General features: G+C 42.3%; 1 protein-coding gene across 1 annotated transcript in view; it reads right to left on the bottom strand.

Annotated features, from left to right (window-relative positions):
* Positions 1–18,262, bottom strand: part of LOC138488296 (multidrug and toxin extrusion protein 1-like) — a 419,915-nt gene that overhangs the window by 166,040 nt on the left and 235,613 nt on the right. The window contains exons 5-6 of the mRNA XM_069615179.1: positions 14,402–14,444; positions 12,354–12,398 (exon numbers count right to left, since the gene is read on the bottom strand). Of these exons, the coding sequence (XP_069471280.1) occupies positions 12,354–12,398; positions 14,402–14,444 (88 nt within the window). The remainder of the gene's footprint in view (positions 1–12,353; positions 12,399–14,401; positions 14,445–18,262) is intronic.

The following is an 18,262-nucleotide window of genomic DNA, read 5'->3' as shown; positions in this document are numbered from 1 at the left end:
ATATTTACTGAATAATTACTAAAAAACTTCTTTTGGACTGACTGTTTCTACCCAACATTGCTATCAGAGGAGGAATGAGTTCTGGCACCAACAGTTCATCTTATGTTTTTTTGTTGACATCATTGTTTAAGAAAGTATTAATAAAGTTCCAGGACCATATTTGATACCAGACAACTTCTTATTTAAAGACAGCAGATGGGTAAGGGTTCTGTGGGCCCCCTGGAGGCAATAAAAAGTAAGAGTTATAGCATGTTACAATAAAAGCTTAATTACAGATCATTCAAATAAGTTCCAAAAGCATGACAACCATAAAAACCTTAAAAAATACAAAAAGCAATATTTCAAACAGTTTTCACTACATATTTTCGAACAGCTAGTGCATTCTTTAATGACGACAATAGAGCCCAACCACACGTACTGAATCCGCCCATAACAAATAGCACAGGGCAAATTCATACTGAACAAATCCATGGCCGGCAGGAGTGGTTTTCCTAATAGACTAGAAGGCTGGGCAAAACAAAACAAAACCATTCAGGTCCTCCTTGGGCACATCACAGAAAATACACGATGCGTTCTCATCGCCTTCTGGTCCCACTCATACATAAAAATATGAAAATAAATCTCTGTGCATTTTTCAAAATTATGTATAAGCCTTTCCAGATGTGCATTGTAGGAACGCGTTTCTGAGGTTGAGCCTAAACCTAATACCTACTAAAGAAATTTTGGGTATAAAGAATGGTTTTCCAAAGTTTTAAAACTTTTGTCATTTCTATGAGCAACCGCCAACATTGGAAACTTTGAAGCATGTTATAATAGAATGCCCAAATTTGATTGGTTTAAGATCTGTACTCTTTTCGAGCAAGGTGAATTTGGATAATAAAAACGACCGTAGAGGCAGAGTGTTCAGTGGATGCAATGTCACCCTAACTATAGCACTGATAAAAGTTTTAATGAAAATAGAATTGGCTGACTAAGTATTGATGATGTTATTATGTATGTATATATATATATATATATATATATATATATATATATATATATCTTTTTATAAGAATTCAATTAATTGGTTATGTACTTTTTGAGGCAAATGGGTGCATCTGACTGCATTTTAACTCTGATAATATTTTCTTTAAATAAATAAAATAATATAATAATAAAGACAATGTGGGGTCTTTTTATGGCTAACTTTCATCTGACCCTGTTGCTACTCCTTCTACCATTCCTCACTGCCTTTCTGCTATCCAGTCCTGGTGTGCCTCTAACGATCTCTGCCTTAATGCCAGCCAGACTGAGATCCTTCCTATTGGGATTCCGGCTCCCACCTTTCTTCCTTCTCCCTAGCCACTCTCTATGGGCTCCCCCCCTCCTTCATCTGAAGCTAGAAACTTCAGAGTCATCATTGACTCCTTTCTTTCTTTCCTCCCTCACATCATGGACCTGCCAAGAAGGCCCACTTCCAACTCCACCTCCTCAGAGGCAGCCTTCCTTTACTCACCTTTCCCCAGAAGCTCAATGTCTCTAGAGCCCTGGTACTCTCTAGGCTGGACTACTGCAGCATCCTCTTCCTTAATCTACCCTCTTCCTCTCTCCATCCCCTCCAGCTTATCCAGAATAGTGCTGCAAAACTTATCCTTGGCCTCAAGCCCGGGGACTGTATCTCTCCAGCCCTAAAATCTCTCCATTGGCGCCCGGTTGCTGCAAGGATCAAATTCAAATCCATCCGCATCATCCATAAGGATGTCTGGTGCCAGAGGCCACGCAATCTACAGTTTTCTCTCACTAAATACTCTCCCTCCAGGCCTTTACATTATTCTGGATTCAACTCTATGTGTGTCAAGCGCATCTCTAAGCAGCAAGCTGGAAGCCTATCTCTTTCCTCAGCTGGCTCCCACCTCCTCCACCCCCTCTCCCTCCCATGCTAAACTCTTCAGTCGCTGAGAATGGTGGCATTGGCCCTTATGTGTCCTTCTGGGTCCTGGCCTTCCTCCCAATCACCTTCAGCCCCTCCTCTCCAAGTACTTGCCCTTGGGCACCCACTGGCCTGTGTTCCCTCACAGGACCACACTTATTGTAATTTTTTGATGTGTAAGCGTCTTACAAATGCACAATACATAAATAAATAATGCAATTAAAACTATACCAACGACATGGCAGATCTCTGAATCCTGATCAGAGAGGTTTATCGGCCCCATTTTCAATAAAGAAGCCAGGAAGACCTGCCTGCTCCTGCCCGATCACCCTAATAGCTTCATCAGTGGTGATTATGGGTAACGTACATCAAAACCATTTTGAGGACTGGTGTGACCAGAATTATATTCTGATTGACACCCATTGTGGGTTGAGAAAGAACTGAAGTACATTAGAAAAATCCTTGAATCTCCACCTTATTGTAAAAGGGTATGAGAAGGAGTCTGCTTGGCATTCGTGTATCTGATCAAAGCCTTTGATTTAGGTGACAGGGCAATATTATGGAGGGTTCTCAGGTCCATAAACTTCCTGGAGTGTCTCTGCTAAGTATTCTAATTCAGTTGAAATTAAGCCAGAGTGCCCAAGAGTGAGAAGATCAGGCAGTTTCAAGATCACCCAGGTAAGGAGCGGTAATTCAGGGATGTGTGTCGGCGCCCTACTATCTATTTTCAATAAGTATTAATGGTCTAAAAGACATTTTATTAACAGACACAGTAGATACCTCCATGGTGGCTGTGAAACAGCTCCCTGTGTTGTTTTACACAGATGATGGTGTTTTGCAAGCCTGAACCCCTGCCTCCCTCCAAAGACTGGGCAAAGGCTTTGCAGACTTCTTGAAAACAACTAATCTAAAAACGTGCATGGAAAAGTCTGCAGTGATGTGGCTGAGGAATATTAGGAAGAAAGAAGACAGATATATGGAATGAGGGCATGAAATTGACAATAATTCAGTGTTTGATTACTTGAGGTAGTGTTTTATGGCTTTGGGCACATGGAAAAAGCACAAGCAAAAAGCAGTGGCTAGTACATCCTAGGTGAAGTTTTGTGCCTCTATAGACACCTTAAGGTCCCAAATCCAAAGTTAGTCTTAGCCGTTTACAAATGTTGGGATAAAGTCCCAGTTATGCCAGAGAGCCACTAAGAGTTTGCAGACTCTCAGAAGGCCCAACACCTTCCTCAGGACAAACGGAGGACTCAGTCAATGGCAAGTTCAAACTGCGGTTTAACCACAGGGATCAGCACAGGAACTGGGGAAATCCATGCATGTCTCGGCCGTCCTTGGTTCGCAGGCCGGTTTTACACTGGTTTTACACTACAATTGCGTCAGAATGATGTCACAACCTGGGCCCTTCTCCAGGAAGTCTATCGGCTCTCCTAATTGAATACAGAGCCTCTTAACACCTATAATGGACACTATACATGTTATTCTACTGGCCCTCGCATGTCAGTTTTTGCCTGGTCCATCCCCAAGTCACTATCTATAACAATGTTGCAGTGTGGGGGTCTCACCATTGGTTCTCATCCGTTGCTACCCACCCCTAGGAAATTGAACTGTGGTTGGCTAGAGCTGACGTCCCCAGGTCTGCAATCCGCAAAGGTGTACCTTTTCAAGGCAATAAGAATGACTATATGTCTGCATTGTAACTTGTGTGTATCACCTTAGTCTATGAGGGTGCTCCTTTGCTCAGTGCAACACTTGTCTCATATTATAACACATTTGTTGCAGTCTTCTGTCTGGTAGCCTGAGATCGTCTCTCTTTCCCACCGCTGGTCACTGTCCATTGTCGGGTTCGGCCGGATCACGTGTACCGAGACCACAAATTTGAGCTGTGCAGCTGTGAATTATGAGAAATTATTCGTATTTTCTGCAGCTGGTGCCTTTGTCATCTAGGGAATGGAATGTCATCCTATCTTCTGGCCTTGGCTGCGGATCCTGTCTCACACGTCTTGCTCTCTGTACAACCTGAATTCAGCTCTGCTCGGCTCTTGCTGAGAGGCCTGTGGCCTGCTGTAATTTTCCTAATCCATTATAGTACAGTTCCTACAATAGAGACAATGACAGTATGTATATGTGTCTGTTCTCTAACTATAGAAGTGTACGCTCGTTTTCTTCATGTATTCAAGTGCGTGTTTATGTCCGGGAGTGCAGATGGAATGTGTGCTTCATGTCTAACGCTGCTAAGTCGTGGTGCCTCTAACAACATCACTAACACGGCTTGTTGGTGCTTTAATCGAGATTGTCCATTTAGGTGTCTTCGCTTATAGCCTGGGGCTCGTCATCCATGCTGGTGTAAATTGTTACTGCACCTGGTCTGTAGGGCTGGTTGAGGGCGTATGGCTGGCTGAGGGGGTATCTCTCCACATACTTGCCCACCATTGGTCCATTGGGAATTCATCCAAAATAGAATGGGTTATTGCAGTGTTTTCTGCCTTCTTCCACGTCATGAATTTCGTAGGAGGGGGAAGAGAGGGTAGGCTTCCCCATCCCTCTTCACAAGGCTAAAACCTTGAGCATGACCAATCATGCAAGTGAAATTTCAGGCTAGCTAATGAGATTGGAAAGACAGAAAATAGATTCCTGAAAGTATTATTGATGGCACAACCCACAACAGCAAAATAAAGAATTCATATGTAGCTGGGATATAAGATATTTAGCAAGCCTGGTTGTACACATATGTTTCTCTATGGATCTCGATTTGGACATATGTCGCAGCTTCGCTGCTGCACATCATCATAAACGATGCTCTAGAGAGACAGACAGGGCAGGATATTTCATGGCCCATCTATGTTGGGGAAACTTTAAGAGAACTAGGATATTTCTATTTCTGCAACAAAATGTGAAGACTAGTGGCAGGTGATACACTTGTCCTGAAAAAACGGATTCAAGAGAAATTGTGCTCGTTCACCATTGATTGTCCAAGACATTTGGAAACTGTAAGGATGCTGCAGCGGTTCTATGATACGTTGCCAACAGGAGTTTTTTCTATGTCATTTTTACTGAAAAACTGCAACGAAGAAACTCATCAAATTTTTTATTTTGTTATTTTACCGGAGTCTCCCATGCCAACCCCCATTTTACCTATGCTTTTACCCACACCCCAACCCCTCTGCATCCTTTTTAACCCCTTACCCCCCTATATATTTCAATGAGTTTTTTCAGTGGCATTTGTTTGCAAAAAAATAACATTGAAAAAACTCCTGTCGGCAAAACAACAAAATACCTGCGGAAGCCATTTAAAAAGGGATTGCGTGGCATGTGTTACCTAGTACAGTAGTCTAACCCCTCAATTGGGTAGACAATTACAAAGGTGAGGTTCTCCAAACTCCTAGTGTGAAGTCGATTGGCCTGATGGAAGCCCCAGGATGAGGCTAGTAGCAGATGTTTGTGATGTCCCTTCGGTTGAAATCCCTAAGCACATGGTATTTTTACCAAGCCTGCTCCCTTTTAGAAAAAATCATTTGTTTTGGAATTTAAAAAGTACAGGTTTAACCATTGTACTGTGGAATTATATCATATGGTACCTCCGACCGACCCAAACATAACTTTTGCTTTCGTTATTTTTTTAATTAGCATCGCCATTTTAACAGGTAGACACAATGGGCCTGATTTACACAAGCCTTTTATAATGGCGCAATCCCATAGGAAAATGCTCTGTGAGTCACGCCCAATATATTGGGTACAACATGCCCTTTCACAGATTACAAGGGGAGGAAAACGAAAACGTGCACTTTACTTTTGATAGATTTGTGTTAATTCAGTATCTATAACTAATGGTCAATGAAATAGGATAAAGCTAAATGTCAAGAAGTAGCAGCTGATGGTTTGATCAGTTTTCTATTGTCCTTGTTATAGTTTAGAATGTTTTTACTTGTTTTGTGGTGAGGGTATTATTTGATAGATAATCAGTAGTGTGTTCTGACCGTGTGCTTGATGGCTCTGATAGATCGAAAACAAACCTTATTGATTACCTTAACAGTGAAGATCCCAATGTTTTTAGACATTGCCTTTTTACTACCAGTTAATTTAATTCTTTTTAAAACGTGCTTTTCTCTCTGGTTTCCACTTTCTTATGTGTGTGCTTGTATGTTTGTGTTTCCTAATGTTTATAGTTAGTGTTGTGTGTTCGTTGTGTGGCGTTGGAAGTCCACAAGCGCGGGGCAGTGGGGGTTATACATATTTATTTATTTATTCTCTATTCTATGTATAATCTATGTATAATGCGGCAACCAAAGTATGTAAATTAGCAGTTTTTAAGGCAAAAGAATCCACCTATGGAACACGCATAGAAGAAGCCCAACATGACTCTAAGGAGCTTTTTAGAATTTTAAAGGAACTAGAGAAGCCATGGGATAATACACAAGAAGGCATACTGAAGGGCACAGCCTGACGCACCTCAATCTAGGAAGACAAAGACATTAGAAAAAATTCAACCGAACATATATAAATCAAGATTGAATTATTTAAACCTGCTCATAAACTTGCGCCACAAGGAAATACGTGTAACTCAAAAATTAGCTTTCATTCGTGTAATCACTCCTCTGTATACATGAGAAAAATGCCCTTGGATGACACGTGTTTCGGCAATGCTTTTGCCTTTCTCAAATCCGGGCTGATTTCTTTAAATAAATAACCAAAATTCTAAAGTTACACGATTATATAAATTGAGGATATATAATAAATAAAATGTGTTGTAGACAGAGAGAAAGGGACGGGACAAGGGAGCATATATAAAATCTTCCTCCCAAGATTGTGACACCGACCTATAAAGGAATAATTAACCAGGTTGCACAGCACAGAGTAAGTTGGTGCAACTACCCCCAAATTTGCATACACAATCATATATAAATCAAGACCTGCAAGGGGCCCTAAGGATGTACGGGAAAGTGTGCTGTCTAATTCCATTATAGAATCTTCGCAAAGGCTGGCAATTCCTACATTTAATTTCAGAACCATCACTGAGGCAGAATTTAGTATTATAATAAGTAAGCTTGAACCTTCAGAATGTAAAGGGGATACATGCCCAGCAAAAGTGGTCAAAGGCGGTTCTGAACTGCTTATTGGCACTCTTACAAAAATTGTTACCACTTCATTGATGGAAGGTCATGTGCAAGCAGACCCAAAGGGTGCCTGGATAACCCCCTTGCTAATAAAGCCAGGTTTAGATCAAGGAATGCTGGCAAATTACCGAACAATCACTAACTCTCCATTTTTACTACAAATACTGGATAGGGTTGCCTATGAGCAAAGTTTAGACCATTTGGCTAAGCACAGCATTCTCAATAAGTGGCAGCCTGACTTTAGTCCTGGCTTTGGGACTAAGTCTACTCTCTTAGATTTTAAGTCGAATATGATGAAAAATATTATAATGGGCAAACCATGCTGCTCATGGTTTTAGATCTTTCAGCTGCTTTCGATTTGGCCGAACATCCATTACTGATACAGAGATTGCAGGAAGGAGCACATTTTAGTGAGGTTGCTCTTACCTGGGATCGATCGTTCCTGTAAAATAGATGTTTTAGGGTGTCTAGTGGCACGGCAGAGGCTATTCCAGAGGCCCCTTACCCTATGGTGTTCGACAGGGAGCATTTTTGTCACTGTCACTGTACAATAGTTTTACAACTATGCTCTTTCAGATACTAGAAAATAGAGACATATGTTTCTCTAACTATGCGGATGACACTCAGTGTACAATCCCTCTAACAGGGATCTAACTACCTGGAAGACACTTGTGTCATTAATGAAATATACAGCCTTATTCAGGACTGGATGTGTGAGAGTGGGCTGGCGTTGAATAATGAAAAACAGAACTTGTGGTTATAGGTACTGGTCCTAGAAGAAAAAAAACTGGGTCCTGAAAAGCTGATGTTTCAGATAGCGGATTGTAATAAAATTGCTATGAAACAAAAGATCAAAACTCGGGGAGTCTCTTAGACCAAAACTTGAAAATGAAGGCTCAGGTGAACCGTCTTTTTTAAACCGTCAGATAACTATCCCGCATCCGTCCATACCTCTCTGAAAAGAGTTGTGAAACGGAGGCAAGGGCAATTATAGGCACAAAAAAGACTATTGTACTAGTCGCCTGATAAGAATTGGGAAAGGAGAACTTGCAAGACTTCGAGTCATCCAAAACAGTGCCCTAAGAGCAATAATAGGTCTAAAGAAATATGAACATTTTTCAAAGATGTTGAAGGGCCAACACTGGCTACCTCTAGATGCCACAATAGAATTCCTTCTACTCACAATAACCTACAAACGCCTAGAGGGCTCCAATCCTCATTATTTGGCAGAAACCTCAGATCTGATAACGTCAACATGCTTGTGGTTCCCAGAGCGCAGCTATCTCAAGTGAACAAAAGTGTATTTTTTTATAGTTGTATTTATTATTAATGTGATATAGTCTATAAATAGAATGCATTTTTTTATAGTAGCACCAAGACTCTGCAACGATATTCCGCCAGATATAAGAACCTCTAAATCACTTGGTATATTCAAAAAGAAATTGAAAACCTTCTTGTTTCGATGGATCTAAGATTCTTTAGGAACCCAGCCAGGAGCATAGGAATCTTCTCTAGTTAGGTGTCTTTTGTTTGTGTGTTTCTGTGTTGGACATTTAAGAAGGTCTGCCTGCTTCCGGCGCCCATATGCCTCCGGGTCCTTTGGTTGTGCAGTACAAATAATAAAGTAAAGTATGTGCATATGCATCTTCCGAGCGTATTGTCTGTGTTTAAGTACATTCCGGTGTATAGTATCTACGAACTGTGTACTGTTGGTGCAGACTCTGTGCATATTTTCTCTGATCACTTAAATTACCTGTGTGTTGTGCGACTGTGTTGTGTTGTCTTATATTCCAAGAGAATTCAATTTGTGTACATTTATTCCAGGAGTATTCTTGATCTGTCTCTCTACATGTCTATACATCTCTCTATCTTTGTGTCGGCCTCTCTATCTCTCTCCACTATCTGTCTAACTGTCTCTCTCTCAATCCATCTGTCTGTCTACCTCTCTATCTATCTCACTATCCGTCTAGTTATATCTATGTCTGTTTATCTTCCTTTATAGCTGTGTAATTATGTCTATTTATCTATTTCCGTATTTGTTTGCTCATGCTTCTATTTATGCATTCATGTGTCTGTATTGGTATCTGTCTATCTGTATGCCTCTCTGTATTTCTGTTTGTCTGCCTGTCTTTCTGCCTGTTTCTGGCTGTCTGTCTGTCTGTGTCTGTTTCTATCTGCTGGGGTCTCCCTCTTTGCCTATCTGACTGGCATGATCTCTGGGGTCTGATGCCTTGTTTCTGGTCAATGGGGTCTGCCCTCTGGGGTCATACCACATGTTTCTGATCTTTGGCGTCTGTTCTCTGGGACCTGGTCACCGGTGCCTGATCTGAACTCTGGAATCTGCTCTCCCAGGACTGGTCTATGGGTCTGGTCTGCTCTTTTGTCTTGTCACCGATTTGGTCTCTGGGGTCCCGTCCATTCACTGGTCTGATCTATCAACCGGTCTTGTGACCAGGGTTTGTTCTGTTCTCTGGCTTCTCATCTGGTCTTCAGTATCTTGTCTATGGGGGATGGTCTTGCCTATTGTATCTGTTATGCTATTTCGGTCCTGTGTTCTGATCTAGTCTCTGATGCCTGGTCTGGTCTCTGGGGTCGAGTGTGGCCTCTGGAGTCTGGTGCTTGGTCTAGTCTCTGTGGTATGATATGATATAATAGGTTATGTATAACGCGCTTAATACCCAGTGGTTTCTAAGTGCAGACCCGGTGATCGAACTTGTGGTGCTCTGTGTCGTCTTGCTTCCAAGGCTAACACGTTGCCCCTAAGCTATCCTCCTGAGGCAATCTCATAGGGCATCTCAATGAGCACATCTTAGATCATTCTTGTCCCTTGGGTCTGGTGTCTGGGGGTCTTGTTCCATCTGGTATGTGGGATCTAATATGGTGCCTGTGCGTCAATCTCGTTTCTGGGGGTCTGCTCTCTGGTCTTCTGGAGTCTGGTTTCCAAGGATTTGGGTCTGGTCTCTAGTCATCTGTTGTTTAAAGTAACTTCCAACATATTTTGTTGATACAGATATTTCACACAGGTAATTTCCTTGCGTTTGGGAGGTCCGATTTTCTTTTTTTTTGTGTCACGAAGTAGTTCCAGCGCTATGCTGAAAATCTCTGAAATTGAAGCAGCCAATTGAAGACATGTGTCCTGAATATGTGTTTTCTGGGGTTTAAGGAAAAACAAAGCAAAAAACACCTTCTTTCGGCATTCTGTTTTTACTTGAAAGCACCCATAAGACTTCCCCAAATGTGTTATATGTGCTTGGCTGTGGCCAGATTAGTTACCTGTCAACATTCATCAAGAGCTGCAGAGGAAAAGGTTTTCTTGTTTTGCTACATAAAGTGTCATTAGCCTCAACCTAACGAGCCCATACGTCTATGATGTGTTGTACCTTCATTGGATGAGCTCTCTGGAAATCTTGTATGAGCCACAATGTGAAATTCCAATATTATCATTTTGGAAGGGAACTTATAACTCGTAACACGATGACAAACCGCGAACCATGTGATCCAATTGTCTTTCTAGGTTGGGAGTCTGCAACCTTTGACTCTCTAGGTGTTTTGGACCACAACTCACATCTCCCCTAGCCAGCATAGTTAAAGGGGAGGGATCATGGGTATTGAAGTCCAAAGCATCTTGACCACCAGAGGATGCTGACCACTGCTCTAGGTCCAACACTGCTTGCATGTTGCTTTATGTAAAGCATCATGCTTTTGGGGAAAATAATCATATGCAAAGATTCCTGCCACACACTTTGTGTCTATGTAAATCATCTCCATATCTCCATAATGAGGGCAGTCAGACATGTGTACTGTTCCCCCTTACAGCTCAGATGCCCTGTCCTGCACAGGTTGGGAAAATAAGAAAGTCCAATGTGTCCTACTACTATGCTTGAGGAAATGTGTTCAATTTCCTCTCCAGGGGCAAACCACTCTGCTGCATGTGTTCTTACGATGGTGGTTCATTGCAGTTGATAAAACCCAGAGGCTTCCATATAGGAAGATCCTAATACACCTGACCCTCGGTGGCCTAGACATGATACCTGAACCTCTATTGTCATTGCCAGGCTTCCGATTCCTAAATGATGTGTTATGCCAATATGCTTAAATACTGCACCAAATCACCACCATAGTAGTATCAGAGATCCTAGGCTGGTCGGTAGAATGGCGTAATATGCCCCTGGCAGGGGTAACAAGATGTATATCTGCTGGAAGAGCGTGAGGAAGATAAGAGGAAGGGAACGAATGAGGCCACTGGTCGAAGAGGGCAGGAAATAGAGGGTGAGGCGTCCCTCAGTAGCACTCTGACTTTTTTTTCACCCAGAGTATCAATCCTGGACATTGGAGGGATTCGACCTTGCGTTTTTGCAGGTAATGCGCTGGTGTCATGGATCGCAAAGCTTCATGGCGAGACAGCTTTGCTGCAGCATATTTCATTTGCCTGCTTCAGAACAAAATCTCATTTCCAAGCCACCACCCAACACAGCTCCTGCACGGTTATATGTGATTTTACCGACGGAAAATTGAGAATGTTACATTTAAACGCGACCATAATACTGAAAGACACTGATTTTTTTTGTTAAATTTCCCCCCCAAACCCCTGATTTTCTACCCTTATAACGCCACCCCAACCCCATCCCGACTTATTTTAACCCCTTACCCCTCTACCATATATATATTTATTTAATATTTTCTGTGGTTTTCGGTATTATGGTCTTCAGTGAAATGTATCACTCTGAATTGTTTTCGGTAAATTGACGGGGTGCCCTCCTGTGCTGCTCAAAACAGTTCTGCTCTGGTTTGTCTTCTGCATTTAAACATGATGAAGGATTGCTGCAAACACACGTGTGTTTGGGTAATCGGGGTGGCTAGGTTCTTCGGCTTCTCCCTCAAGAGGCGCGAATGGCAGGTGATTAGAAAGGGAAGCACAAAGCTGTATTATGGGTCGAACAAACACTGAAAGAAATGGTGGTTGTAAGATGCACGCTCTCTCATTGTGTTTCTTGCAGTGCTCATTGCACAGTTGTAAAACACAGTGTTGGGAATGGAGTGCAGGAGAGGCAGGACAACAGGTAGGGGGGTTGCACTGGGGCATGGGAGGAGATGACAGGCAGAAGGGTCTCTTACAAGGAAGGGGGGGAAGAAGGAGGGAGAACTGATGGGGACGGGGGGGCGACATAGTTCTACCACTTTCGTTTGTACACCACTCCATAATTACCACGTTTCTGAAAATAAGTGCTGATAACAATTTCCATCACAGGGGCAGCCATTTTGAAAATACCAAACATCTGGGGGAGCATTTATATATACGGCAGTGTCCGAATATTGAAAAAACATACCTGATTTTGCAAATACCTCATCTCTAGCTGGTAAAGGAAGGTTGCCTGCCAGGAAAAACACAGTAGAAATGTCATCAACCTTTTCTTATTGCAAGATCTTTCAAGGAAGCTTCTGAGTGTGAAATGAAAATGTAGACAAACATGTTGGTCAACAAACGGGTCCGCGTCTTTCGTGCTGCTTTCATAACTTTGATAGCATTGCGTCAATCAAACTTCTACTAATGTGGCAAATTGATGATGTTATGTCTACCCATTTCCCTTCATGCCTTTGACCACTGGCCTGTGATTGGATAAGCAGTATCACCAACCACTGAGGATGGAGGCAGGAAGCTACCCTGCAAGGGATCATGTTGAATCCCTAATCCATTCAAGTCGATAACAGGAGTATAGTTTTGCAATAATAACATCTAGGATTTAGGTTCTAACGAGGGCTTTCAGTTTGTGATTAATGGTAAAACTGGTTATTCTTGCTATTTCATTGCGTACAGGTTTTCGCAGAGGCCCCCTGCTCGCATCCTTCACATGCTTGTATGACAAACAATACAGCATTTATGTAGCCACCGATAGTCAGGTGGACCTCGTTTGGTTCTAGGCATTTGGCGGGGGTGGACTCTGTAGATTGCCAGGCGGGCCTCGCCATGCTGGGCCTCTTTAGTGTGGTAACCTATTTTATTTCCAAATGTTCAGATAGAAAAAGGGTTGGGCTTGTTTAAATATGGGGCCACTTTGAACATTATTTCCAGGGCCTCTTTTGGTTCGCAGTCCACCCCTGGCCTTAGGTAGCCGTGAAGGATCAAACATTAAGACCTATATGTCTACTGATTTCCATGAAATTACCTCGAGTTTAAAGGGCATTGTAACACAAAGCATTAATAAAGTACACTGTTTGCCAGCTAAGGCAGGAAATGTAATCTAAACTTCTTCCAGGTCAATGTTCATGACCTAAAACATGACCTCACAGCATTTCGCTGTGCACTTTATGCACTGTGCCCGCCCACAGGTTGCACTGCCTGAGTCCAAGCATTATGGGTACCCAAAAAGGCCCTGTGTTATTTAGCAGGGGACTGTGTTTAGTACATGTGAATCTTGCATACGGAACACGATTTACAGCCAGAATACACCATTCACCCCCTGAGGCCTTAGTCAGCAGTTTGGTGTATGTGGGGGCCAGGGAGTTTTTGCTGGAGCATATTTCGTCTTGGCAGAAATCATCGAATTATTTTGACCACGAATGTTGCCGCAAATATATGTGGCGTTGAGTTTAGGTGAATAATGAATGCAGGGAGGTTAAGCGGCGGGGAGGTGGGGGGCGGGTTACATGGATCGACCCCCTCATATACCTGCGCAAAATCGTCCAGTAAAAAACTAAAAATCGATTAATCTACTGCGATTAAATTAATTCGCCAAAATCAAATAGAACCGTATGTAATACACACAACGAACTACCCGTGGCTGTGCGCACTGTGTGGCAAAACTACAAATCACAACTTGTGGTGCTGGCCCTGCTCTGTTTGCTCCTCCTAGACACCCCTGCCACGATGATGATGATTTGGCATTTATATAGCGCTACAAACCCTCAGGTATCTGAGCGCTGCTTATTATTACCCACGGTGTGTGGTGCTCATTGATCGACCTCGGAAGGATGAAAGGCTGAGTTGGCCCCGCCGGGATTCGAACCTGCGTTAGCAGACTCTGCACCAATGTCAAAGCGAGCGCTCTACTCGCTGTGCCACTTGACCGACAACAGACAAATCCTTTCCCTCAAGATGCTTTTGAAACTACCAAGAGACACCACTTGTCCTGGAACAAAGCAGTCCCCACCCTGCTCCCCACCCCTTATCACTTTGAACACGATCACACCCCCATCCACTCACATGCGGGAATCCCAAGTCCTTTCTCATCTCCGAACCCTCCCACCTCGTCGAGGCCGTTGCACCTCCCAGTTCATGCCACATAGTACCCAGTCAGAACGCAGGAAAGGAGAGCGTGTGTGGGAGAAGCGCCTGCTGATTGGTTACATTGAAAGAACACCTCGTGCGCATACTTACAGGCAGCCCAGGGATGATGATAATGGCGTAGGTCTGCGCCAATCTGTGAAGGTAAAACACTAGAATGAGCAAAAGAAAAGTGTCTTGCCTCATCAAAGTATGGGGGGGGGGCGACAAATTAAGTATTTAGTAATCGATCATATAATGAACAGTTGACCAACTATTCAACCAAAGTCGAATCTAAGTTCTTTTTACGTAACTCCAAACTTGACAAACACATTCAATGATTGCTCATATTTTTTTCCATTCAATTGCCCTTATATTTTTCAGCTCAACACACAATTAAATCAAGAATAACATAGCAGGACATCAACAAGGAAAGATAGGAGGGGGTTGGAGGGGTCAAGGATCATGGTGGATGATTTGGGGGTGGTAGGAGGGTGGTGTTGGGGGAGGGCAGGGAGGGTCTGTTTTTCTGTTACAGTATGCATACGATTCCATTACGGCAGCATTTTGTTGAACACATTTCTTTTTCTTTTTATTGTGTTGCAGTTCACAAGGAACTTTTCACATTTTCCAATAAAAATAAACACAGAAAGCATTCATCCAATGTGCATGATAAAAACACAACATAAAAAACAACGGAAAATGATCAGCATTGCAGTTCATTAGAATATTAGAATTAATAAAAAATACATAATACAAATTCATGACGGTATATCATTTTTTTAATTTAAAATTAAGATCTGATGTCGATTCTGTCAGTCTTCTACTCTACAGCAGACACAGAAAGAACATTCTGGATAAAAAAAATCGCATCTGAAGACCAGTTATATTTTGGCATGGAAATAAGTTGAAATGCAAGGAAAAGATTGGAATGGAAAAAATATGTTGCTTTGGCTCGGTGATCATGAAAGTATTTGCCCAAAGCAAATATCTGAATTTTGATTCGTTTTTTTGTTTTAAAAAAAGGATTAAAAAATTCAACACAGGCCCTTGAAGAGAGGATCCCTTTGTTAGACTCACTCCATATTTTGTGTCCCTTCGTGCTCCCATGCTCTTCACCAGTCAGTGACCTCCAGTGAGTCATTCAGAGGTTGCATCTCAACTCCCCTTGCCCCCCACGAAGACAGAAGGCTGCCTCAGCCAAATGATAGAGTGGCTGCGCTCTCAAAAGAAACCAAGGCACTTGTCACGAGGCATCCAACATTCTAATCAGAAATTATTTTTTGCAGTGCCACACAATGGTTAAGAACAATTAAAGATTCATTGGAAATAGTAATTGCAATCATATTTAGGGCCCGATTCATGGAATTTTCTGCACGTTCAAAGTGACTTTGCACTGCCGACACAAGCCCTGATTCATGGAACTGTGCAAAGTGTATTTTTGCAGTGCAAAGTCATTTTGTACTGCAGAAATGACCACTTGCAGTGACTTTGCACTGCAAAAATACACTTTGCACATGAATCGGGCCCTGAATGTAATGAATATTGCAATACTTGCATTCTGTTTATTAACTGTAAAAAAACACATTGAGCCTAATTCATGGAACTTTTAGCACGGTGCAAATGACTTTGCACTGGTGTAACGTGACTTTGCACTGCAAAAGTACTCTTTGCGCCCCGCTAAAATTTCCACGAATTAGGCCCCGTGGCTCATGTTTCCCAAGGTGGAAATGACACAGAGCAGACGTGCTCCTATTCCAAATTCAGATTTTCAACACATTTGTTACTGAAAGTCATAATTCTATTAAAGACACGGAGGCGAAGGATTATGCTTTCTCCAAACTTTACTGTTCAGCAGCAAAGAAAACACAAATATGAAATACCAATACAAAACTAATAAACTACAATAACCATGAAGTTTTGAGTTTTGCAGTCCATGTCCATTGGTCCTCCAACTGGCCATGTGATTCTAATAACCAATCAAAAAAAACATGTCCTCAAATAAAACCTCTTGTCCTCTTTCCATTCCTCCTCTTTCTTTGATCCTGTGAGGTTGTGTTCAGTACTTTTTTGAAATTTCCTCTGTATCCTAACTCAGATCCCGGATTGCTTGTTGTCCGTCGTCCCTCCTATAGAAACATAAAATTAGAAAGGTGACTATAGACCGAAAAAAAAACGGGTGGGACAATCATATACATAGGTACAACAAAATGATATCTTCAATAAACCATTACAAACATTTTCTCATAAGCATTATACATGACACATAAACATGATATATCACTTTCTACATTCATACGATTGATAGGGTGGGATAATCCTTCGCCTCTGTCTCTTTAATAGAATTATGACTTTCAGTAACGAATGTGTTGAAAATCTGAATTCTATGTCAAGACCGGAGGCTCGGATTATGCTTGTTCAAAGCTTACTTACCACTACCGATGTCGCACTTTCCATGGGCTTAAAATAAAAGGTCTTAAAAGTCGATTCATTCAACCAATCTGCCACCCTCATAATATCCTCTACTCTGGCTCCTATATTATATGCTTTAGTAGCCATCGCTCTTCTAGAGGAGTGGGTGCCATATTTCTCAACATCTATGCCCGGAACTACGCGGTCCCGTCGCGCTCTCTCTTCCGTTGTAATAGTGCCCTCTCTGATGGATCCGAGGAGCTGCGGCCGCCGGTGCACCAGCCCCGTCGCGGCCGCAACTCCTGAGAGCCACCTGATTGTAGCGGATATGCTCCGCCTGAAAAAGGAAAAAACACGCGCGCGTGTCCAGTAAGTTATTAAACTGTCATTCACCAAGTCACACACACTCAGGATTAATAAAATGAAAAGGTACTTAACTCGCTGCCGAGCAGCAAAGAAAGAGGAGGAATGGAAAGAGGACAAGAGGTTTTATTTGAGGACTTGGTTTTTTTGATTGGTTATTAGAATCACATGGTCAGTTGGAGGACCAATGGACATGGACTACAAAACTCAAAACTTCATGGTTATTGTAGTTTTTATTAGTTTTGTATTGGTATTTCATATTTGTGTTTTCTTTGCTGCTGAACAGTAAAGTTTGGAGAAAGCATAATCCGAGCCTCCGGTCTTGACATAGAATTTGTGCCAAAGGGATGTTTAATCCTTTGCACCATGTATTGGGGACAGTAAAGAGTAAAACACAGACGAAATCTCCTTTTCTCCTTACTTTTCCACTACGTATTTTGGAAAAGTGTAAATGCCTCTCGCAATCAACGATTAACAGTCTGCGCTGTTCCCAAACTCCACCTGGAAAATACTGCAAACACCCCAAGATCATTCCAAGTGAGAGTGATTACACTTATTATCGATCGCGGATAAGCCCAATTCCAGCTGTGCTTCTGTTTGTAGTTGATTTTATTTGAGAAACAGTGAATAGTGCTTCCGTTAGACCCACTGTACATTGACGCGTGAGCAGTAACTGGCGCATTCCTGCCACTGGCTGCTTTTACAATTGCTATGTTCGAATATTTATAATGTGCACGCACACCTGTGGGTTTTTTCATGGTAAGAATGAGGGCAGGGGAGCTGGCTAAGGAGCACGGGCTGAAAAAATCTTTCATTGTAGAATGTAAAGCTTTTAGGGAGCAAGATAGGCTTGTTGGTGCTTTTCGGCTCGGTTGGGCGTTGTTTCCAAAGAGAGGGTGCAGCAATCGATAAGGATCGCCCAGCTGCACGTTGCCCATGAAATCAAGTTACCACCAGCCTGTATGCTTACAAGACGCAAAACCAACGGCCCTCTTCCACTACAAAACAATCATTGGCGTATAAGAATGCGTCAAGGCTTTGCCATCATAGGGCCATTCACCAACACCGTTTGGCAGGTATTGCCATGATATGTCTAAGTACTTTTACCATCCCACGTTATGCCATCCAATGTGCAGGTATATATACCATTGCTAGGTACTGTCAGTAAAGCGCCATGTCCTTGCACTGTCGGCAATAGAG

The sequence above is a fragment of the Ambystoma mexicanum genome, chromosome 9 (genome assembly GCF_040938575.1).
Source record: "Ambystoma mexicanum isolate Mex_15411 chromosome 9, UKY_AmexF1_1, whole genome shotgun sequence".
In the NCBI taxonomy this organism is placed as follows: Eukaryota; Metazoa; Chordata; class Amphibia; order Caudata; family Ambystomatidae; genus Ambystoma; species Ambystoma mexicanum.
The sequence above is the reverse complement of the archived record's forward strand: the minus strand, read 5'-3'. Positions and strand labels throughout refer to the sequence as shown.